At 46.9% G+C, this 24,339-nt stretch overlaps 1 protein-coding gene across 2 annotated transcripts in view; it reads right to left on the bottom strand.

Moving 5' to 3' along the window:
* Nucleotides 1–24,339, bottom strand: part of VPS41 (VPS41, HOPS complex subunit) — a 172,974-nt gene that overhangs the window by 59,031 nt on the left and 89,604 nt on the right. The window contains exons 1-3 of one of the 2 annotated variants that reach the window (XM_021079091.1): nucleotides 8,673–8,958; nucleotides 5,506–5,625; nucleotides 4,312–4,458 (exon numbers count right to left, since the gene is read on the bottom strand). In XM_021079091.1, coding sequence (XP_020934750.1) covers nucleotides 4,312–4,458; nucleotides 5,506–5,601 — 243 coding nt within the window. In that variant the 5' untranslated portion in view covers nucleotides 5,602–5,625; nucleotides 8,673–8,958. Of the gene's footprint in view, nucleotides 1–4,311; nucleotides 4,459–5,505; nucleotides 5,626–8,672; nucleotides 8,959–24,339 lie in introns of those variants that run through there. The other variant, XM_003134906.6, reaches the window with a different exon arrangement.

The raw sequence follows: 24,339 nt of genomic DNA, 5'->3' as shown, positions 1-24,339 counted from the left end.
GTAAAACAGAGGTAGCTCTGTCCTTTGGAAGATCTGGGGGCAGTGAGGGAGACATGCTCAAGGCATCTCACTCAAGTGTGAGGGGGAAGCACAGAAGTACAGAGCCGAGGCGTCTACCAGCAGGGATGGAAGGCTTCCTGGAAGAAGTGTCTTGTAAGCAGGAGACATGAGACGGGTGCAACAGGGCAGCCCGACAGCATGGGGCCCTCAGTTGGAAGGTGATCAGACAGCAGCAGAGAGCATGGGGGAGGAAGGTGCAGAGGAACAGGGAGTGGATGGGGCGGAAGCCTGGGAGCGGCGTGAAAGAGGCGGCGGCCGGGCTCCGAGTAAGGGGACTCCCTGGGGGGCTTCTAAATCTGTCCTCCAGAAAGGTCGTCCTGGCTGCACTGTCTAGGGCGGATTTAAGGGAGGATGAAACTAGAGCCAGGGGGACCCGACAGGAGAGTGGAGGCTAGAGGAGAGACGTGAGGGCCTGTGACAGGACTTGAAGACAGCCTGGGCCTCCTCCAATCCTCAGACACCCCTGAAAGGTGATGCTTTCAGCCCTAAGGTAGAAAGGCTCCCCCCAACCCCCCCCCACCCACAGCCTCTCTAAAGACAAGGACATGTGATGCCACTGGTGGCTGGGCTGTGGCCTCTTCTTCCCTGTCAGCTGTGGCCTAAGCTCTTGTCCTGGCACCTGCCTCTTGGGGGGCAGGGGGTGGAGGCAAGTGCCACTGGGGAACAGGGAAGGGCCAGCCTTCGCTCTCCTGCTGCATGAGTGCAGACTGATGATCTCAGGAGCCCTCTGCACGGACAGGCACATTCTGGGCCCCGACCCCTCATCTGCTTGGTCTGTCTCCTTGAGTCTAAGAGGCATCGCTGGCACCACCCAAAACCCGCCCGTGTCCTCCTCCTCCTCCTCTCAACACCTCCGCCAGTAGCCTTCCCATTTCAGTCAAAGGCAGCTTCGTTTCCTCCCAGTTTTTGCTCAAGTGAAAAAAAAAAGAAAAGACTTGCCATTCTCCTCTCTCTTTTGTCTTACTGCCCACATTCGACCATCCCCAAATACCAGGCAGAGCCCAGCCGGTCCTCAGCAGCAGCACCGGGCTGACCCCAGACCCCGTCACTTTATACTGAGGTTACTGCCGCAAGCTCCTGGCCAGTGTCCTCTCTTTTCCCGCCCCTTTGCTGTTCAGCACCGCACAACAATCAGAAGAATTTTGTTAAAATCCAAGTTAGAACACGATGGAAGAGAGTAGGGAGAAAAAAAAGTGTGCGTGTGTGTATATGTGTGTGTGTGTGTGTATATACATATATATATATATATATATATGTATATACATATATATGAATGACTGGGTCACTTTGCTGTACAGCAGAAGTTGAAGGAATCGACTTTAATAAAAAATAAAAAAAAATCCAAGGTAGATCATTTGACTAATTCACTGCTCAAAACCCTCTGCTGCTTCCCGAGCTCGCTGGAATCAAAGCCCGCAATCTCATGAGGGGCCCAAGAGCCCCTGTGACCTGCTCCATCCCAGCACCCGCCGCCTCTTCCCTCCCTCCCTCCCCACACCTGCTCCCTCCCTCCCCACACCTGCTCCCTCCTCCGCCAATAACCCTGCCCCCGCCCCGCCCCCGGGGGCTGCTCCCCGAGCCGCACCCCTCCCTCCGGATCTCTGCCCACGCACCACGCGACTGGGCCCCATGCCCGTCCCTGCCCCCTCCTGGCACTTGTCACCATCCACCTGGTATAGTCACCTGCCCGTCCATCTTTGCACACTAGAGCATCGATGTCCCCCAGGGGTTTCTGTGTGGACTTGCCCCACCAGAACCTTCCTGGCGCTCGGCGAGGAGGGGTGCCCGCGTGACGTGGGCCACACACCACACACACACACACACACACACACACACACACACACGGCTGTTGTGCTTGGTTTTCCCTAAGGATGTTCCCTCTCTGAGGGGACACACTCTGTCTTCTCTTCCCTCAGCAGGACACTAGGATTCTCACCTGGGAAGCGGTGCCCCACCTGCTACTGAGTCGGAGGAAATCCCCAATTCACGGCAACATGTGGCATGAAACACTGCCTGGGAGCTGGGCAGAGAAGGGCAGTAGCTGTCAGTGGCTGCTGTAACAGATGACCTCAAACTTGGAGGTTTGAAAGGACAGAAATTCATTCTCAGAATGAGTTCTGTAGGCGGAGTGTCTGGTTTCACTGGGCCGAGGTCAAGGTGTTGGCAGGGCCTCACTCCCTGCAGAGGCTCCAGCAGAAGGGGCGTCCTCTGGCCCCCGGGCTCCTGCGTTCCTTGGCCGCGTCTCTCCAGTGCCTGTGTCCCTGCTCACGCTGCCTTCTCCTCCCTGCGGCACCACTCCCGCCTGTCAGGATGCTGCATTTGGGGCCCGCCCAGAGCACGCAGGGTCACCTCCCCATCTCAGGATGCCACACCTTCTGCTCCCTAAAGAAACAGGGGTTGCTATCCCTGGAGACCATTTTTCAGCCTAACAGAGGAGTATTTCTGAGGCAATCAGCAAACTCCTTACATGTCCCTACGGGCCAATTTTCCTTTTTTTTTTTTAACCAAAAGAAAAGAAAATTGCAACTTTAAGACAAAGGAGAAAGCGACTTGGTCCATTTAAGAAATTTAAAAGTATTAAGAACATCAGTTCATTGGATCAGTGAACACACGCAAGGGAAGGGGGACTGGGAACGGGGAATCACAGAGCACACGGAAGCTCCTGGACTGGGAACCGAATCTGAGCCACAGCCGTGACCTAGGCCGCCACTGCAGCAACGCTGGATCCTTTAACCCACTCTGCTGGGCCGAGAATGGAACCCACATCTCTACAGTAACCAGAGCTGCTGCAGTCAGATTTTTTTTTTGTCTTTCCCCTATTTAGAGCCACACTTGAGGCACATTGAGGTTCCCAGGTTAGGGGGTGAATCGGAGCCACAGCCGCCAGACTACACCACAGCCACAGCAATATGGGATTCGAGCCACGTCTGCGACCTACACCACGGCTCACAGCGACCCTGCATCCTTAACCCACTAAACGAGGCCGGGGATTGAATCCGAGTCCTCATGGATGCTAGTTGGGTTTGTTAACCATTGAGCCACAACGGGAACTCCTGCAGTCAGATTCTTAACCCACCGCACCACGGCGGGAACTCCCTGGGGTCACATTTTCTAATCCTAGACTACAGGGTACCACCTCTTTCTTGTTGCCTAAACAGGAATCACACAGTGTTCATTTAACACATGCAAACAATGACCGCATGTTCAATTAAGGAAGAGAGCCTGAATCCTATCAATGCGAGGGCCGCGAGGACCTCACCTCAAATGAGCAATGCTTATTTTGGTAATAACAGTCACTGCATTTATAATTTTTGTGCTTTCTTTTCCACAGAAGAATTTTAAATAGCTATGTCTCTTTCATGACTTTCCCAGAATTGCGTGGCCTAACGATGGCAGCTGATACTTCTTAAACATGGTATGTCAGATTCTCTGCTAAGCTCTTGGTTGAATCCTCTCGAAACCGTGTGAGGTGAGAGCAAGGAGCACCCTACTGGGCGGAGGAGGGAAGGAGCCTAGGAGAGGGTCACGCGGGAAGACGCGGGGAGGCCCGAGTGGGTCCCGGGTCTGTCTGCCTTGAAAGCCTGGGCTCTTCTAGTAACGAGACTCTTTATTGCTGGGCTCCTTTCCTGTTTTAATCGCCGCTGTTATTTTACTTTGCTTGGATTAAGCTGTATCTTTTTAAAGGGAAGCAAAGAACTTTGGGCTCTGAAATTCCTGGTACCAGCCAAGCACTGCCCGGCAGGAAATAAAGGGGAGCGAACCTCGTTACTGAAAGGCACCCAAGAGGCAGGTAATATAAAGTGACAAAACCGTCCCCAGCCTTATCATCAATGAGCCTGGGTCTTTACCCGACCAAACCATTAGCAGGCAAGCAGGACGACTTAGTTTCAACCTTCTTTTTCCACCCCCAGCTTGAATGAAGATGCCCAGGATCAAAGCTAAGGGAGAGGGAAAGAACGATAAAGAAGGGACCCAAGGGGACCACACCACTAACCACGTGCTCCACAACAGCTCAGGCCCACCGGGTTAGGGGAAATTTTAAAAAGATCCAAACACGGAAGCATTCCTGATTTGATCTGCATGGCGTGGAGCAGAAAGGCTCCAGCTTGAAACTTATGCGTATGGAAAAACCTCAGCATTAAATGATTATCACATGACGACGATGTGCAGGGGAAAATGGCCTGGCTCCCCTGGACCATCAGCCGTAGATTTATAGCAACGTGGACTGAGGGGAAAGACAAGCAAAACCACCTTGACAGATGTTCCCCAGCCAACAATCAGGGTCACGCTGTCCTTCCAGCAGAGGCTGCAAGGGTACATGTCCGGGCGGAGGCTCACATCGTCCCTGGGCACGTTGGTGATCCTCTGCTTTGAGGTGACGTCAAAAATCTTCACACCCTGGAAGACACAGGAGCGTGAGGCAGCCTCTGCTTGGGAAAAGGGAAGGAAAAGCCAGGAACGGCTCCTGCTGAGCAGTGATGACCGGCCCTGCAAAGTACCGCACTGCCAGGAGCCACCCAACAGAACCACTCCTACTGCACAGGAACCCTGCGGAGAGCCCACACCCCAGGAGCCCTCCGCTCTTCTTTCCGGGCAAATGCGCTTTCACAAGGGTTTGGTGTGGGCGACTCGAACCCAACCCAAGTGGGAAATGCACCGACGTCCACAACTCCACTTCCAAGACCACCGGCAAGTGACAGCCCTGTTGTTCCACCACGAATACGGAGTATGGTTTTCAGAGAAGCTTTGAATCTGAAAAAACGTTACGTGAAGAAAACCACACTCGACATTTTAAAAGTACGCAACTGGAAACATGAAAGCAGCAGCTAAATCGCAATGAACCAAGAGGCTGGACGTCTGTTTACCTTGACCGTGACCCAGGAGGAAGAAGTCCTGCCGGGCACAGTAGATTCTGGGAGGTTGCTACCATTCCACGGATTTGCCAAATTATACCCCAAATTCCCAAAGCTATGCCAGGTCTCCTAAAGGTCATACTGAAACACCCTCCTGGGCCCCAACTCACACGGGGTAAACTTGAAACACGGAAAATTAGGACCGTGATTATACTGGGGGTGAAAGAAGAACCGCAAAACCCTGCCCTGGCTTCCCATCGCTGGCTTCTCCCCTGGCTAATAGGCAAATAGTACTTTCAGACCACATTCCCAAAGCTGCGCTTCCGTTATTAAGACGCCTTTTCATTTTCTGGCTGTTCTCTCTGCCTCGGGCCCTTCCTCTGAAACAGAGGCCAGAATACACTGGAAATGACTCTCTGACGAAAGCCAAAGGCAATCTAATTTCCTCACGCTTCTGGATAAGGTCTCTCTGGCCCTGGGTCTCTCTTAGGAAGGGCAGCGGCGGGAGCGGCATCTCCGCCCTTGGCCCCAGCGCTCGGGTGGGTCCTTCTGGCTCTGAGCGAGCAGCAGGGAGACGGGGACGTGCTCTTACCATGTTGTTCGCCCAGGCAATCAGATGGCCCCTCCACTTCACGCTCCTGATGTTCCCTTCTCCTTCATGCAGAACCGACGACTTCCACCTGCTCATCCAAGACCGTTCGAACAGCAGCAACTAAGGGTAAATATCACAACACCAGAATTTGAAAAACTGAGAATCATACATTAAATGCATTATAATTTTGGCCTGTCCATTCATCAAGTAGAAAACAAATTGTTTTCCACATTTTAACTGCAGACTTGCAGTGGTACGTGGGTTTTGCGTGTGTGTGTGTGTGTGTGTGTGTGTGTGTGTTTTGTCTTTTGTCCTTTTAGGGCCACACCCGTGGCATATGGAGGTTCCCAGGCTAGGGGTCCAATCGGAGCTGGAGCCACCAGCCTACACCACAGCCACAGCAATGTGGGATCCGAGCCGCATCTGCAACCTACACCACAGCTCATGGCAACGCCAGATCCTTAACCCACTGAGTGAGGCCAGGGATCGAACCCGAAACCTCATGGTTCCTAGCTGGATTCATTTCCACTGCGCCATGATGGGGACTCCGCGTTTTGTTTTTGTTTTTCCATTTTGGAAAGTACTCTGTCTGTATTAACCTGCTCAAAAATGTTTGAGTGTTGACGTTACTATGAAGTCCAGCCACAAGATGGCACCAAGACACCAAAATTCAGGGAAAATTCCGTCTATTAGCTAAAAGATTTTTCTTACACAAAGTTCTCCAAATAATTGACCAGGAATTAATTTAGTAAATTGGGGAATCAATAGCTCCTAATGTTTTCCCCTTTAAAATAAGATATTAGCCACAGATGAAACTGCAATGATTAGAAGGGGTCTTTCATTTAATCCAACAAAAATAACAATGATTTATGAGCAGTAATTCATGTCATAGTATAAGAGAAATCTGCTTTAGGAGTAAGCTTCTTTAAAAAAAAAATCTGAGTAGCTAAGGTCTTTATTTTAACAGAGAGACTATTTTTAAAAATCTGCTGAACAAATTTTATTACCAAAAATAAGTGATCAAAACCTCTATATACAGATGTAATTCTAAATTCATGCATTATTAAGGATACAATTACAAACATTTTCTTCTCTCTCTCTTTTTTCTTCTAGGGCCACACCTGTGGCATATGGAGGTTCCCCGGCTAGGAGTCAAATCGGAGCTACAGCTGCTGGCCTACACCACAGCCACAGCCACCCGAGATCCAAGCCACATCTGTGACCTATACCATGGCTCACAGCAGTGCTGGACTCTGAGCAGGGCAGGGATAGAACCCGCATCTTCGTGGACACCAGTCGGGTTTACTTCCTCTGACTCACAATGGGAACCCCCAATTACAAAAATCTCTTGATATAGCCAAATTAAATCCCAGAAGAAAAGATTTTTATACAGTATATAAATACATAGATATAAGATATGCTTTATACAATGGATAACTCAAAGCATATAACTTTAGACATATAATCCAGAAATACAGTTACTTTTCAAAAGCAAATGCTGACTCTATAAAATTTATAAATTTACATTAAATTTATATTATTTTACAAAATTATTTGCTTTTTACAAAAGCAAATGTTGACTCTATAAAATTTATAAATTTATATTAAATGTATATTATTTATTTTACAAAATTATTTATTGCCATAGTACAGCCCCCCAAAAAAGGGGGGAAATAGGTAAGAGTAGAATAAATTCACATTTTATTTATATTTCTTATACATCTTTTCCAATCATTAGGCTCCTACAGACAAAAGGGGCACAAAAAGCAGGGTGGGGGGAGGCTCAAAATAAACAAACGTTAGTCTTCACAAACGAGCCAAGTTGAGTCCTTTGAAAACGGCAGAAATGTTTCAAGTTCTCTACTACCCGGTAAAAGCACAGTGTCCTCACCATGCCCAGAGGGGGGCCTGGAGACAAGGCTTGTCCTAACACGGGGAGTCCTCTGTTCCCAGCGGGGGAACAGAGCACAGGGCTCCCCTACGCTCCCCAACCTGCTGCCTCGTCACCTCCCCTCCCGCCCGGGCTCTAGGGAATCGCCCCCCGTCAGCGACCGTGGGGTCCGGCCCCCCATCTGTGATTCACCCTCTCCCACAGCCACTCTTCTCAGCAGAGAACAGAGCGCAGGTGGCCAGTGAGGGTGTCCAGTGTCTTGGGATGCGACAGGTTTGAAGTATGGGAATGGTGAAAGCCTGAGGACGCAGCTCCTGCCCTGCCCGAGATGACACTGCACTGAGGTTCATCTTCCCTCCGTGGCGGGGTCAGGCCGAGCGGAAAGTACCAGGCGGGGGGGTCCACAGCTGCCTGTGGGAAGGGATGCTGGATGCATGGGCAGGGGGAGACTGTGGGCCTCAGCTTCCCCGCCCTCACCAAGTCCCACCTGGAAATGGCCCAAGTAGTAACACAAGGGGAGCGATCGGCACCTGGGGAGAAAAATGACATGCGCCCCAATTTTTAAATGAGAAATCCTGTACAACGTGATAGAAAGAAGACTCCCAGCGAGGCCTGTGACCCGACGCATTACAAGGACGAGCCCTCCTTGGTCAGGTGCACAGCAGGAATACGGCAAAGCACTCCCATCTCCGTGCCATAGGGCGCATCTCAGGCAGGGACAGTTTCCGGTGGCTGGAGACACAGCTTGGGAGGAGACGCAGGCGGGCTTGGCACAGGAGGGTGTTTCCCAAGGGTCGTTGTGCCAGTTACATAAGTTGGGCACATGAACTGTAGCAATCCATAAAAACTCTGAACTGTCTCAATAAATACGGAAAGCAAGCTTGAAAATACAGCCCTTCCCTGCTGCACCAACGATTACACTCTCTTTCAGCCACTTTCCCAACAGACAACTGTGTTCCAGTTCAGCAACAATGAAAACATAAAACTTCCTTCTCCCACAGTTGCCCAGAATAAAAAATCCAGACAAAGTTCTCCCAAAATCTATGGGCAAATTCACCGTCACTTCTCGTAAATAAGAGATAACAAGAAGAAACACTAGCAATGTGGGAAAACGTGGTATTTGAAAACAGCAGAACTGATCTAGGGAAGAAGAAAAAAAGATCTGCCTCTCCCAACACCACATAAATGAGATATTCCGTACAGCAGAGACGGACCTTAAAATAATTCTTATTCTCAGGTGACAAGAAAATTAAGAAATTAATTTTGAAAGACTTACGGTTACCACAGGGGACAGGCGGCGGGAAAAGGACTGGGGTTTGGGGTTGGCACGACGGGCCAGCGGGGACCTGCCGTCCGACACAGAGAGTGGGATTGCTCTGCTGCACAGCAGAGGCCATTACGAGCCTGTAAATCAACTCTACTGCAATACAACTTTATGAGAAAAGTAGAGCAAAACAAACAAAAAAGAAGTAAAAAAATTAATATTCTCTGTCCTTGGGTAAGAAAGGAAATCAAACCGCAACCAGAGCACTTGGAAATGAAAACACAGACAGCATAAACCGAAACTCAAGAGGACGCAATCAGAGCTGTAAACAAGGGAGAGATGGTAGCTCTAAAAGTTAATAATGAACAAAACCAGATGTGTGTGAACCAGCTACACGGCAAAAACAAAAACACCGTGCTGGGGGACAGAGAAGGAGAACGAAATGAATAGATAACGTGTTCCTGGCTGTTACAACTTAAAATTCTCACTGAGGAATGAGGTTAGGAATTACCTATGATTCTAATGCAAACCCAAAGAAAATCCCAAAGGAATGGTTTCAAAGCTTCCAAAATGCTTTGAATTGATTTGAAAATGTGTGAGAATACCAAGAATTTTTCAAACAGGAAGCCATTTGAGGCTGGGGGGTGGGGGTGCAGATCTGCCCTGCCAGATGGGTAAAATATTGTAGGAAATTAACACCAGAGCGAAGATAGCAGTGGTCCTAGAATGGACAGGTGAAGAAAGAAGGAAAGAAGGACCTGACAAAGATGAATCCAAATGCTACGGCCAGACCCTGGGAGAAGCTGGGCACGTGTGTAAGACCGTCCCATCGTCTTTCTGGAGGGCCCTTTAGCGTTATGGGCTCAGAGCTTTAAATATGACCCCAGACGTCCACGTCTAAAAGGTTTTGCTCACAAGTGACCAGACAGTGGGTAAAAGTGTGTGTAAGGTTATTTATGACAGCCAGAAAGACACTGGGTAAAACGTGGCAGAGCTAGACGCTTGAAGAGCGTGTGTCTGTATGTATTTATTTGGCCCGTCCTGCAGCAAGTGGGAGTTCCTGGGCCAGGGATCGAACCCACACCACAGCCATGGCCCAAGCTGCTGCAGGGGCGACGATGGATCCTTAACTTGCTGTGCCACAGGAGAATTCCAGCATCTGTTTTTAAATGATTCTGTATACGGACATCAATGCACAGAAAGAGATGTTCAGGGCATATTAAATAAAAACGCAGACTGCAAAACAGGATTCAATAGGACGACCTCTAAGTCATCCTATTTCGTTTTATACATCCATTTTTATAAATGGATACACATACATCATGAATATGCGTCTGTATGTAAAAATCTAAAAGGCACATTATGAAGTACTCATGATTCCAGAAAGAGGTGACAGGAGACACTCACACTATTTCTATTTTATAATCACTCTGCGTGGCACAGGTGGGTCGTTTTTGTGATGTTAACAAGTATGGGGACGAAAGTCCATTCTCCCGTTTTCACAGTCAGGATAATTCAGGGGAATGTCTGAAATAAAACGGTATCAAAACTCACCGGACCTTAGAGAAAGAAGGGATATTTGAGGCCTCCTGATTATGCCTGAGAATTAATTCCTGTAAACTGTGCCTACCTTTTAAATAAGACGCTAACTTCTTCGGAAACTGTTAATAAAATCTTGTTGCAATTCTGCTTCAAATCCAAGTCACGCCAACCCACCCCTTCTGCTGTGGTTCTGGGAGGGAGCTGGGGCCTCCCTTTGTCTGCTCCGGCTCCAAGGAAAACGTCCAGCAGAGGGCAGGAGGAAGAGGAGAGAATTCTGAATTCAGTCGGGTTTCCAGAGTTCCACTACAATACACCTGCGTACCCGGCTTGGACAGGAATCCGGCAACAAAGAAGCCTCTCCACGTTATTTGTATAGTTTCGAGGGTAGAGGACATCCCATCTGTGAGATGGGTGCTCCCCATTTTCATGGGTGCTCCAAAACAGAAGCAGGGGGCGGCTAACACCTAGCTTCTGGGGATGAAGCAAGTTTTAACTAATTCCATTACAATTTCGGACACAATTTGCATTATTCTCTCGTGTTTTTCAAACAGCGGCCGTTTCAGCACTTTATACTTGAAAAATAAGAAATGATCTGGAAAGAAATAGCCTAAAATGTATGAGAGAAGACTGTCACTTCAGGGAATTGTTTTGTAAGTGAAATAATTTCCGCCTAATTTCCTGGTTCTACACTCATGTTGGGGGCAGCCTGGCCCCGGGTCATGGCACCATGAGCACCTGTCATACGGAGTTCGCTGAAATCCATGTATTTACTTCTCCTCTCCCCGACGGACTGCACATCCCTCAGAGGATGAAACCAGATCTTACGTGCACTTTGCCAGACACCAGGAGAAACAAACATCAGACCCGGAGGCGACTTTCCCAGTCTACAGCGCCTTCCTGCCTCCGTTGTCCGCAGACGCGAGGTGAGCTCTTTTCCATTACAATTCCACACGGGGTTCCCGTGATTCTCACTTGCTGCTGGCATCCTGTGCGATTCCCCGTCCATCACTCAGCCCAGCTTTAGGAAGAAATGGCTGTGAAGCATTTTTTTGTGTGTGTGTGTCTTTTTGCCATTTCTTGGGCCGCTCCCATGGCATATGGAGGTTCCCAGGCGAGGGGTCGAATCGGAGCTGCAGCCATCAGCCTACACCAGAGCCACAGCACCGCGGGATCCGAGCTGCATCTGCAACCTACACCACAGCTCACGGCAACACTGGATCCTTAACCCGCTGAGCAAGGCCAGGCATCGAACCCGAGACCTCATGGATACTAGTCGGATTTGTTAGCCGCTGAGCCACGACAGGAACTCTGGCCGTGAGGTATTTTTGACACACTGGAATCTGCCCTCATCTCACAGACCTAAAGGAGGGAGCCCCGAGACTGAGTCATCCAGTTCATTCGTCGCACGCTGAGGAATGGCTCATTTATACTGACGGCATGTCCTTGTCCTCAAATGGTGGCCTCCCTCCCTTTGCTCAAGGCCAGAGGATATGATCTGTGCCCAACGTGGCAAAACCTTGCAAAGTCCTCTGAAGGTGAGTCCTTCCCTGTTTGGTTTAGGAAACGGAGGCTCCCTGATTTCAGGGATGCTTCCTGGCCTCTCCTTGGCCTGAGCAGCAAGCCCTGGAACGGATCTGTCCCCGAGCACAAGGCTCTTCAACGGCCACAGAGCCCACTTCCGGTCATCCTCCGCCTGGCCTGCCTCTCCAGCCTCCACACGACCTGCCTGGCCCTTGAAGCACGTCTGTCCATCGTCCCCCCATCCAACTTCCTTCTTTCCTCCTGAGCCCTGTGCACACACAGCATAGAGCTCTAAGTCTCAGCTACTAGTTAAGGAATTATTCCCATCACTGGCCTCTGAAAGTTCTCCAAAGGCCACCGCGCGGTACACGAGGATCGGATGGGTGACATTCTGCAGGACACACGGTTTCAGGCGGGAGCGATGAGGGTTTCTTTTATCCTAATCCTTGGAACTGCAGGCAGAGACACGCCGTCTGGCAGCAATGCCCAGGGAAGTTCTGCTTTGGTGACTGAAGACCAGAGAAGCTGCTTTTCTCACAAACATTCTAGGCTAATGTAACTACCACAACACTGGTTATTTCATTGACATTTAATAAAATCCTTTGCTTTCTTCCGGCCATCAAACCTCCTAGAGACCTACTGAGCGTGAATGTTCTACAAAGCATTTTAGGGGAAGCCACTGCGGGGACCACTTTTCAAAGCAGCTGGTTAATTTATTTGGTTCATCTTCCGCATCCTGTCATACTGAATTGTCATTATCACAAATACTGACAGCAATTTAAGCTCAATGGGAGGAACTGAAGCTCCATAAGAAAACACTGTTTCCAAGAGGTCTATTTTTTGTTGGAGAAAGTATGTTAGGGCTTGATTTCCCATAAATCCGCATTCTGGCAGTCAGCACTCTCGGTACTTATATTTCAATAGGAGCCCTCGCATCCTCAGCAATATACTTTATTCTCCCATGTTCTGTGCTGATAAATCTATCCAGTACTTTCCTACAGCACAGAGTGGGGAGGACACACATCCCAGAATCTCCCACTCACGGGGTGGGATTCCTATCGGGCTGCAATAAAGCTGCCGATTCTGGGAGCATAACACCCATCATTACCCATCACCCATTCTTCCCTGATGGAGGCCAGGGAGCGTGATGGGCCCCTTTCCATCATCTTGGGATCCTTCAAGTATATAAATCACTCGAGTCCTTCAGTCTCCCTAAACACTAGCAACACTGCCAGCTCTGAGGCTGGGGTCTAAGACTACAGGCAAGGGTGTTCCATCAGGAAGGACCGAGGGGCTTGGAGAAAAGACAAAATGCTTGGTCAGAGAGGATGCTGGAGCTTGAGATCATAAAATAGAGAAAGAAAGAAAAGCAAAGCCCAGCAAGTTAGAATGTGCCAGGTAAGACTGCCTCAGTAAAAGACACAGAGGGCAAGGGGAACGAGGAGCCGGAGGCTTGTCACGGAAGGATTTTCAATCCAAGGTAGGAGGAGATTAGGAATAAAATTTTAGGAGTTCCCACTGTGGCATAACAGGATCAGCGGCGTCCCCAGAGCACTGGGATGAGGGTTCGATCCCCGGCCTGGCACAGTGCGTCTGGGTTCAAGGCTGGACCCTCCCCATCAGAGCAGAGCAAACACAAACGCCATATCCACTGGGTGATTAGCCCTGAATGGATGCTCTGTGAGATGAGCCAATCGCTCTCACTTTAAGTACACACAACCTCAGTCACAGACGACTGTGCGGAGGTCTCTGCACAGTGAGGCTATGAAGGAGAAACACCAAGCGGCTAAGCCTCCAAGAACAGAAAGGGGCGCCCGAACGCGCAGGTTTGTGGATTCGAGCAAGCACCTGACTCGACGCAAAGTAAAGCAGGGGAACAACTGAAAATGAAGACGCAGCAGAAGAAACCAAGTCAGATGAACTGCTTTTAACTGGGCATCTCGCCTAGTCTTTGAGGAGGAGGCGCAGGACAGAGGTCTGGGGGCGGACTTGCATCGCGGGAGCAGCACGTCTTTGTCCGCTTTTTACGCAGTTCGGCATCTACCCGAAGGTCTCATTATGACTCCAATATAATATATGCCTCCTTAGAACAAGAATAATCATTCCAGGTTTCTCCAAAATTGGAGGAAAGGCTGCAGGCTATTCAGGAAGCAGCGATAATTTGTGCTCAAACTGACAATAAATATCAAATGGACAGTCATCATTGTCCTGGCTGCTACGGTAATATTAAAAGCTGCCCCGAGCAAAGAACACAGAGAAATCACAAAAGAAGAGATATAGGTGACTAGTAAAGAAAAACACTCAAAATCACTAATAATTCAAAGAAGTTACAAAATAGAACAATGGAATCTCTTTCGCTGTATATCAGATTGGCAAATCGATACCGCGAAACGGGCCTTCGAACGCAGCTGATGCAAATCCGTGTGTTTTCTGGAGAGCAACTTTCCTTGGCAGTATGTGTCCTGAGCCTAAAAAATCATCATCGTCTTTGACCTAGGTGTCCAATCCGGAGAATCAGTGCTAGGAAAACATTCAGGAAGCAAGATAAAAGTCCATGCCCAAAGATTTCTGGCTTCATTACAGTATGATTTATGATAACCGAAAACCGGATACAAGCAGTAATATGAGAATGATTAGGAAAATGAAATTGACCCACAAGATGGAATGCAATGTAACCACTGAAGAACATCTGAGCTAAGATTAGACTTCAATAAGGTAGGGAATTTCATATGCTTTACGATACGGAGTTGAAAAGGGAAACAAAATAGTTGAGATGGCTTTGTACATTCTTTTATTATTGCCTTTTATTATTAGGAAAGGCATGTTTTCTGCCCCCAAAAAGCAGAGAATAAAAGCCAATGAAGGTCAGAAAGGATGCAAATGATCCTGCCCAGATATGAGTATGTGTCAATATTACTGATATTGCTGGTCACTCGGTACACACAGCTTTCCCTGAATACTGTCACATTATACATGATTATATTTCTACCAAAGGAATAAAATCAGACTGTACATATATTTTCATAAAGTTTCCTGATAGAAGCCATCTAGAAAATGCTGGGCATTTTATCTGTCACATCAGAGCAAAGCTGGCAGGCAGGAGCTGGCCTGGCATTCGCAGCTGGGCCATGGCGTTCTCTGGGTGAATATAAATAATTTCACACAACACCGACATCAGACAAGGCCCCCGACCATGCCATGAGGCCACTCCAGAATCACTTCTGGACACAGCCGAAGTTCGAATGTTTTCCAAGCGGCAGAAATGACCCAACGCCTCCCTGTCCTGACTAGCACGAGAGACGGCTGCGTCTTCACCGTCTTCGCTTTGCTTTGGTCCTTCCTCCCTCTAGATAAGGTGTATGCTGATACCTGGTGATGGGGTTATTCTTGCTTCCTGAGAGCATCCGATCTAGAGCCAAGCCCTGCTTCCCTGAACCCTCTCCTACCACCTCTCATCAGCCCAAATCCCGCAATGCCCTCTTTCTAACACCCCCTCTTCCTCATGCGCCACGGGTGTGTTCCTGGAGATCTCTGGCTCCAGGGCACGGACAAAACTAATTCACCCCCACTAGATGCTGAGTTTGTTCAAATTTATGCTGTCGCAAACATCAGAGGAATATTGGCTGGAAAACGAGTAAGAACGCGGAAAGGAAACAAGTAAATGATGGCAGGGATGAAGCCCCAGGTGCATAAAGACAAAGGACGGCAAAATGACCCCACGGTGACACAGACACACACATGTTCTTTCCCTCAAAGAAGGTGGGAAACGCGTTTTCCTACCAAATCACCGTCCTGACGAGTGCTCTTGCAGACTAACTGCTGTCCAGGCAGTGTCTCGCCTCTCCGCTCTTGGAAACACACCACCGTTCCCGAAATTCAGATCCTGTGTGCTCACAGCACCAGCTGATGTGGACCCTCTTACCAAGGTGTGTCCAAGAGACAAAACTGTTCAAGCCAAACAGTCCTGTGAAATAACCGTGATTCAGTCTCTACTGGTGACGCCAACTTATAACTGCCGTAACGCTGACCCCCTTGCAACAGAGAGCCTTATCTTAAAAAAAGAAAAGGGAGGAAAAGCTTCTCAAAGTTAATGACAGTTAGCTATACAGCCTTATCTTTTAAAATTTTTATTTTTTTTTATTGTGGTATAGTTGATGTGCAAGGTTGTATTAGCTTCCGGTATACAGCAAAGTGATTGAGCTAGATAGAGAGGGAGGGAGGGAGGGAGATAAACTCTTTTTAGATTCTTTTCCATTATTGGTCATTGCAGGATACTGCATATAGCTCCCTGTGCTACTCAGCCTTATCTGAGGGGGAGGAGGGAGAGCACTCCCGAGTGCTAAGCGGAGTTTACTGGTATTCAACGCTACAGGAAAGCAGGATGGGCCCTCGAAAGCACACAACGATTCTTGTACAGACAGCAGCTACTTCCAATACTTAGGAACAATCACAGCTCTCTCAACATGCAGAGGAAGATCTTTCAGCAAGGAGCCAAGGACGGTTTGATTGCTCCGAGACGGCAGATGGTAAGCAGAACGTCAGAATCCAGAGGGAAGCTGCAAACAATATGGAAATATTAGCTGAACTCATTAAAGAAAAAAGGCTCCTGTTCTCAACAGGTGTTTGATGGCTGTGAAACAAGGGGGCGTGAGCGCGCGAGTGCGCTTGGCCAGGGATCCATCTCGAGGGTGCCGGGAGGTCCACACACTCATGTGAGAAAAAACAAACCAGCGTTTGAGGCGATGAAATTCATTTGGAAAGCAGTGTGCAATGGCTGTTGTTGAGACTGAAAATGATTTCTATTTTTGGCTTCAGCTGGGTCGGTACATAGAGGAAAACCCCCACCCAAGTGCAGTTTTATCTCACGGCTCTTTTACAACTTGGTTTTACGTGCCTCACAAACACTGGGAAAAGTGACGCTGTGTTACTTACTATCAGTTGGTGGTTTTGAATCAACTTTGGTGTGTTTACAGCATGAGATGAATTTCTAGGAATGGGACCACCACTTACACCAGTGTGGCTAGTAGAAACGAGGGGTTTGTTCACAATGGTTCTACATGCAACTGCGAGGACATAAATTTGGTGGTTGCCTGAGGAGTAACGTCTGAGAAAAATCTGCATGTAGAAAAGCTGCCTGAAATCAAGCATTATTATTCTTGTTCTTATTGGAGAATTATTATTGTCAAGATCCACCGGTTGGTCAGCAGACCATGTGGGGTAGCGGATGTCAAATCTTTTTAACCCTGAAAACCCATTTCCATCTGACCAGGAGATAAGCAGACACATAAGGAAGCACCTCTATATTTCAGTGCAGTACCAGGCTGCCTGGATTCTAAAAAGATTTACATTATTACAAAAAGCTGCTCTGCTGCATTTCTTCCAAAAAGAATTCCAAATGCAATGCACTATTTGCTGATCATTGTTGGCAACTGAGAAGCTAGTTGATGCTACTGTCTCGGTCCTCCGAGTAAAACTGGCCACAAGCCTTCAGCCCTGAACAGTGAAGCGCTTTCCTCATTTCACGCACGCAGGTCCCTGCCTCCTTTGCTGACTGACATTTTCCCGCTTACAAAGCAAGCTGTCCCTGCAGCCGGGTCCCCTCACTCTAGCCCACCACAATGCCAAACAGCTGACTGCCTCGTTTCTAGAAGTGAACTCTGATGCAAAGAGCATCGTGACAAATAATTTGTCAAAGGAGGAGAACCAGTTATTATAACGTATATTTCAAGTTCAAAGGTAAAGGCCACAAGGAGCTCAAGTTCCCCTGCTGACAGAGGAAGGTGAGCAGTTCAAAAAAGAAAAAAAAACCCAGACAAGATCTGCTTGGCAGACTTATTTCTAAGGAAGATACCTCATTGCTATGCTCACACATTAGAATTCTTGCTACACAAGGAGGCTGCAGTTAAAAAAAAAAAAAAAAATCCATCGATTCACGTGTTTGAAAGCTCTCTCCAATGGCATTCTTAAGAGATGTGCTCTTTCTTTTCCTTTCTTTTTCAACATGGAAACAAAACAGAATTTAGAATAAGCTTTCTATGCTCATGTGTCAAGTCGCAGAGTCCATGAATCCAGCCATGGCATTCAACTACTAAGAAGTTACCTTGAAAAGCTAAAATAAAAGTTTATGCCAGACAGAACTATAGCCTCCTCTTCCTGGTCCCAGGTGGATAAGGGGCTCTCTTGAAAGACCTGAGAAGCTAGAACCTTAAAAAGGAAATAAATGTGTCAAATTCCAGTTTCAGGTTTTTTCTGCTACAATGCTGTTTTGTGGCACTGTTCTGATTACTTAAAAAAATGTTTTTCCAGGAATCAAAATTTTCTAATACAATCAAATCAACTAAAATATTAAAGCAGACATCTCTGTCAAGTAGTATGAAATAACATCACGAATATCTATCTCATTGCAGGACATCCATCTTTCCTAGTTCATTTCCGCAGCTGCTGTGCTGTTTTCATCACTGCTTACAGAAGCTGGCATATAATTCCAAGATGCGTTCAGCTGTCAGTCTGGGGAAGATCAGTGTTCTTCAGGGTTAAGGATGCCTTTTTCCCACATCACACCTTCCTCTGGCTAGTCCTCGCTCCAATTGTTTTTTTCTGTTTCTTTTTAGGAACACAGCTGTGGATATGGACGTTCCCAGGCTAGGGGCTGAACTGGAGCTGCAGCCGCTGGCCTCTGCCTCAGTCATAGCAACAACAGATCTGAGCGGTATCTGAGACCTACACCACAGCTCACGGCAATGCTGGATCCTTAACCCACCGAGCAAGGCCAGGGATCGAACCTGCATCTTCACGGATACTAGTGGGGTTCATAACCTGCTGAGCCACAACAGGAATGCCCCCAATTTTTCCTTTTTTATTGAAGATAAAATTATTTCTTGAAGGCAGGACGTCATAACCTCTCAGTATAGGGTATTTGTCTTTGCCCCCCCCCCATATGATCTGCTATCTACTCTAAACAGAGAAGTCTTACAGCACATGATTATTGCAAGGTTATCACCATTTGCTAAATGGTGGACTCTACACACCTGTTCTGCTTAGTGGATGGTGCTGGTTGAAAACTGCGGTTGGAATGATCGGAGTTGTGATTGGGGCAATGCAGTCTTTGTTTTTCTCATTTTTTCAAAGGAATAAAATGCCATAATTCTGTTTTAAGAAATTTTTTGAAAAGTAGTTCATCCTAAAAATTTTCTAATGCCTTAAAAAAGAAGAGTCTTTTCACAATAGTATCTTTCTTAATATTAAAAAACATTATAGTGTAGTCGATTTACAGCGTTGTGCCAGTTTCTGCTGCACAGTGACCCAGTCACACACACACACACACATTCTTTTCCTCATCCTGTCTTCCATCACGTTCTCTCACGAGAGACTGGGTATGGTTCCCTGGGCTGCCCGGCAGGACCTCATGTCGTCTCCATTCTAAATGTAATAGTTTGCATCTGCTAACCCCCAACTGCCCCTCCAACCCACTCCCTCCCCCTCCCACTTGGCAACCACAGGTCAACTCTGTGTCCCTAAGTCTGTTTCTGTTTGGTAGATAGATTCATTTGTGCCACATTTTAGATTCCACATATAAGTGATATCATATGGTTTCTGTCTTTCTCTTTCTGATTTCACTTAGGATGAGAATCTCTAGTTGCATCCATGTTGCTGCAAATGGCATTATTTTGTTCTCACAATAGTATCTCTTTCTTTATGTTAACTTCCAAAAGCCTTTTTCTTAGTTTTTAAAATCAAAGTTGCATTCTTTAATAAAATCAGAAATATTTCCTGAAATATCTTCAACTAAACAAATCTATTTTAAAAGAGAGAACACAGTAGTGCCAAACTCGTACAGCGCAAGTGATCTTTGAAGGTGCATACCATACACAGAGCGAAGGAAGAACTCTCTGGAGAGTTTTTCAGAAGACATCAGGCTGGTGCCCATACCGGAAATCTCCAATTTAACGCTACACAAAGAAATCACTATAGTTTAGTGAATAAACACTACTTTTTTACCACTCATAAAATACTTATTTATATAATAAACTTTCATGAATCCAGAGAAATCAGTCAATAGCCTGTATGTTACAAGTCCCTGAAGAAGGCACATTTATATACCAGTGTTTCTTAAACCTCTACGGTAAGCAGGAGAAATTATAATGGCTTTTAAAGGGAAAAAACTCAAAATAATCAGAATATCTTCCAAAGAGTTAATCTGTTGGTCATCCCATAAGTAACTGTAGCAAAATTAGTGGCTCTAAACCTACATGGGGTACAAGGACAGATACACAGATCAACAGAACTGAAAGTCTAGAAATAAATCCTAACATTTACAGTTAACTGATTTTTGACAAAGGGCCCAAGACAATGGCAAAAGAACAGTCTTTTCAACAAATGGCACTGGGACAACTGGATGTCCACGTGCAAAAGGATGACTTGAGACCCATCCCAAACACCATACACAAAAATTAACTCAACGTGGATTGAGAGCTGAATTTTAAAGGTTAAAACTAGAAAACTCTTGGAAGGAAACATAAGCATAAATCTTCATGACCCTGGATCTGGCAGTGACTTCACAGATCCAATGCCAAAAGCACAAGCATCAACGGAAAAAAGAAAACACTAATACATAAATGGCATTCCACCAAAATTAAAGATTTTTGTACTTCAAATGACACCATCAATAAAGTAAAAAGACAACTCATGGGCGAGGAGCAAGTATTTGCAAATCACACATTGAAAAGGGACGTGAATCCAGAATACATACAACAATTTCACAACTGCGTCATAAAAAGACAAAGAACCCAATCAAAGAATGCGCAAAGAAGTCTGGGGTTAGTAGAGGCAAACTATTCCATTTAGGATGGCTAAGCAATGAGGTCCTACTGCACAGCACAGGGACTCTATCCAGTCGCTTGTGATGGGCCTGATGGAACACGATGGACGATGACATGAGAAACAGGGCACCTGGATCTGTAACTGGGTCACTTGCCTGTGCAGCAGAAACCGACAGAAACCGACAACGTAAATCAACTATAATAACCTTTTTCTTTAAAATGGGCAAAGAATTTGAATAGATATTTCACCAAAGAAGACAGGCAAATAGCCAATAAGCACATGAAAAGATGCTCAATATCATTAGTCATTAGGAAAATGCAAGTCAAAATAAAAATGAGACACCACTTCCCACTCGCCAGATGGCTACAATCAAAAAGACAGATAAAAATGAGTGTGGGCTGGGAGCTTCCCTCGTGGCTCAAGGCAACAAACCCGACTAGGATCCATGAGGACATGGGTTCAATCCCTGACCCCAATCAGTGGGTTAAGGATCCAGCATTGCCGTGAGCTGTGGTGTAGGTCCCAGATGCAGCGTGGATCTGGCATTGCTGTGGCTGTGTGTAGGCAGGCAGCTGTAGCTCTGATTCTACCCCTAGCCTGGGAACTTCCATATGCCCTGCGTGCAGCCATAAAATAATAAAATAAAATAAAATAAAATAAAAATTTAAAACAAAAATGAGTGTGAGTGAGAATGTGGAGAAAGTGAAACCCTCCCACATTGCTGGGGGAATGTCTGATGGTGCAGGCACTTTGGAAAACAGTGTGACAGCTCTGCAAAGTGTTTAACACAGAGTTACCACATGATCCAACCATTCCACACCTGAGGGATGAAAATACATGGCTGCATAAAACGTTAGACATGCATGTTCACGACAGCATGATTCATAATGGTCAAAGGCGGAAGGGGCCCAAATGCCCATCAGCTGGTAAGTGCTAAATAAGTTACATCCACACAATGAGATATAATTCCGCCACAAAAGGCATGAAGTACCAAGACACGCCACAACACGGCAGCACCTGGAAAGCCAAGGAAAGGAGCCAGAAACAAAGGCCCCCACTTGGTGTGTGATTCCATTTACGCGAACTGTCCAGGGCTTAATGAAACAGCCCCATCAGGCAAACCCACGGGGAAATGCGATACATTAGTGGTTCCTTGGCGCTGGAAGCAGGGGAGGGACAGGAAGTGACTGCGACCGGCACGAGGTTTCCGCACTGGGGTGACGAAAATGCTCTAAACCTAGATGACCGCGCCGGCGGCAGGGGGCGGTAACGCCCGAGAAACCATGGAACTGCACCCCTTCAACTGTGCACTGCGGTACGCAAACCACACATCAATAAAGCAGTTAAAACATCTAGAAAGAAACGACTTGGTATCACTTACCTTAACATGTGGATTCTTCACTTCAAAATATCACACATCCACCTTTATCCAGCCCAAGATCCTCAGGCCCTTTATAGCTGACACGAACCCTTTGGTGTGGCGTCTTTTCGTTTTTCAATTATTGTAATCCAGAAATTCTAACTTAACAATACCATTTTTTAAAGGTTCTTCACCAGACTGCCTGAACTGTTTTTATTCTGTACACATGTCATTGAACATCTTTTTCGTGCTTGGGAAGAAACGTCTACACCTGCACGTCTGGAGAGGGAGCAGGGAAAAGGAGGAAAGCGACAGTCCCTCTTAGAACCACCGAACGCGGACACACTCACCAGGCCTTAGGGACAACCAAAGAGGCAAAGCAAGTCTCTGCTGCTCTCGCCTCTTCAGCTTTCAGCGAATTCCTCTCATTTCACTGCTTATCACGATGTACGTCTTTGCATAAATTCCAACTTCCTCTCCTGTGACCTTGCCAGCGCCTGGATCCTGGACCTATACTGCTGTCCATACAACTGTATGGATCCGAGTCTGCTCAATGAGCTCCGGCCCCAAACAGCTGCATTCGCAAGGTCCTTCCTACCGTGCTAAGTGCTAAGCAGGAGGATGAAGAACGTGCGATTAAACGACGCAGTTACCCGGGCATCTGCAGGGCGACCAACTACCGCAGCAAACTGGATGAGGCTGCAGGTGCCCTCATGGTATAAAGGAAATTACTAACCACCACCAGTAAGCTCACTATGAGAACACAAACCAACACAGAAAAATCCCACCAAAGTTCAAGTCCACGGGCATCACCACCATATTACCTCTAACGTGTTCTCTTGCACCAACACCCGCAGAACACAGCAGACAACTGCGCGAGCTCTAACTTCCGCAACCTCGAAGGGGGAACTCAAAATGCCACCCCACACGAGGACAATACTTAAACCAAAGTGATTTATCAGTATTTTAAGTTGGCAACATTTTTACAAGGCTTTGCTTTTAAGAAGGGCAGCAGACATTTCAGAAGCAGATCCTCCAGCCCCAGTCAAGCCTTCAGATGAGCACAGCCCTGGTCAAAATCTAGACTGAAATCTCTTGAGAGACCCTGAGCCAGAACCATACAGGAAAGCCAGTCTTTAATCTCTGAAACTGTGAGATAAGGAAAGTTTCTTGCTTTAGGCCCCAGAAAAATCAAACGAAACCCAGTGACCCAGCATTTTTTATCCCCATTTTTAAATAAAAAATGCATGGGTTTAAATTACACCTAAGTAATGTATGCTGTATCTCTTTAAAATTTCCTAACTAGAGAAGTGTTTAGTAAAGAAATAACTTGAACAAGAAGAATTTTAAAGATACTCTTTTCAACAAAGACAAGTAAGGGAGATTTTTTTTTTTTGCTTTTTTTTTCCTTCAGTAATGAATCAGCTGCAGGCCCAAGATATATTAGTGTAAATCCTTAATTCCCACTGATTAACCCCAGAGACATTTTTATATGAAGCTAGCGATACTAGCGCCCAAGGATAACAAAGAACCGTGGGGAGAGGAGGGAAGGAGCGGGTTCTTAACCAGCAGTCGGAGCTGGTGTCGTCTTGGCTTTCTGCTGTGGAATGGAACTGGGATCTACAGGACCCGCCACTCGACCAACCGTTACACTGAACTCAAACCAGTGCTTGGAAGACGTCGGCTGAGGCAAACCAGTAGGCGTTCCTGCCCTATCATCCATGGGAACAGTGGACCAAGGGAAAAAAACAATAGACAGCTATCCTAAAACTCCAAAACCATTTGGTAGATGAACCGCAAAGCAGCCATTCCATAGCTACACCTGCTACAGAAATAACCAGACAGCCTCCTCCTGACCGAATGTGAAAGAACAGAGTTCCAGCGCCGTGACAGCGTTTGTTAAAAAAATGGTTCTAAAAAACATCAGTGAATAAAAACAAAAAAATCCACTTGTTCTATAAACAGATTCTTTCATTTTATTTATTTTTTTTATTTTTTATTTATTTTTTTGTCTTTTTGCCATTTCTTGGGCCGCTCCCTCGGCAATATGGAGGTTCCCAGGTTAGGGATCGAATTGGAGCCGCAGCCACTGGCCTACGCCAGAGCCACAGCAACACAGGATCCGAGCCGCGTCTGTGACCTACACCACAGCTCACGGCAACACCGGATCGTTGACCCACTAAGCAAGGGCAGGGATCGAACCCACAACCTCATGGTTCCTAGTCGGATTCGTTAACCACTGCGCCACGACGGGAACTCCCCAGATTCTTTCATTTTAAAATTTACTCTATCTGCAAACATGTAAATGAACAGAAGCATTATTTTACTCTCTTATTTTTTAAATAGCACTAAGACAATAAAATATGCGAGGACCATGCCAGTAAAAAATAGCCAAAATTGTTCTAAAACTTTATCAAGTCTTGCAAGAGATTTTCT

The sequence above is a fragment of the Sus scrofa genome, chromosome 18 (assembly GCF_000003025.6).
Source record: "Sus scrofa isolate TJ Tabasco breed Duroc chromosome 18, Sscrofa11.1, whole genome shotgun sequence".
Taxonomy (NCBI): Eukaryota; Metazoa; Chordata; class Mammalia; order Artiodactyla; family Suidae; genus Sus; species Sus scrofa.
The sequence above is the reverse complement of the archived record's forward strand: the minus strand, read 5'-3'. Positions and strand labels throughout refer to the sequence as shown.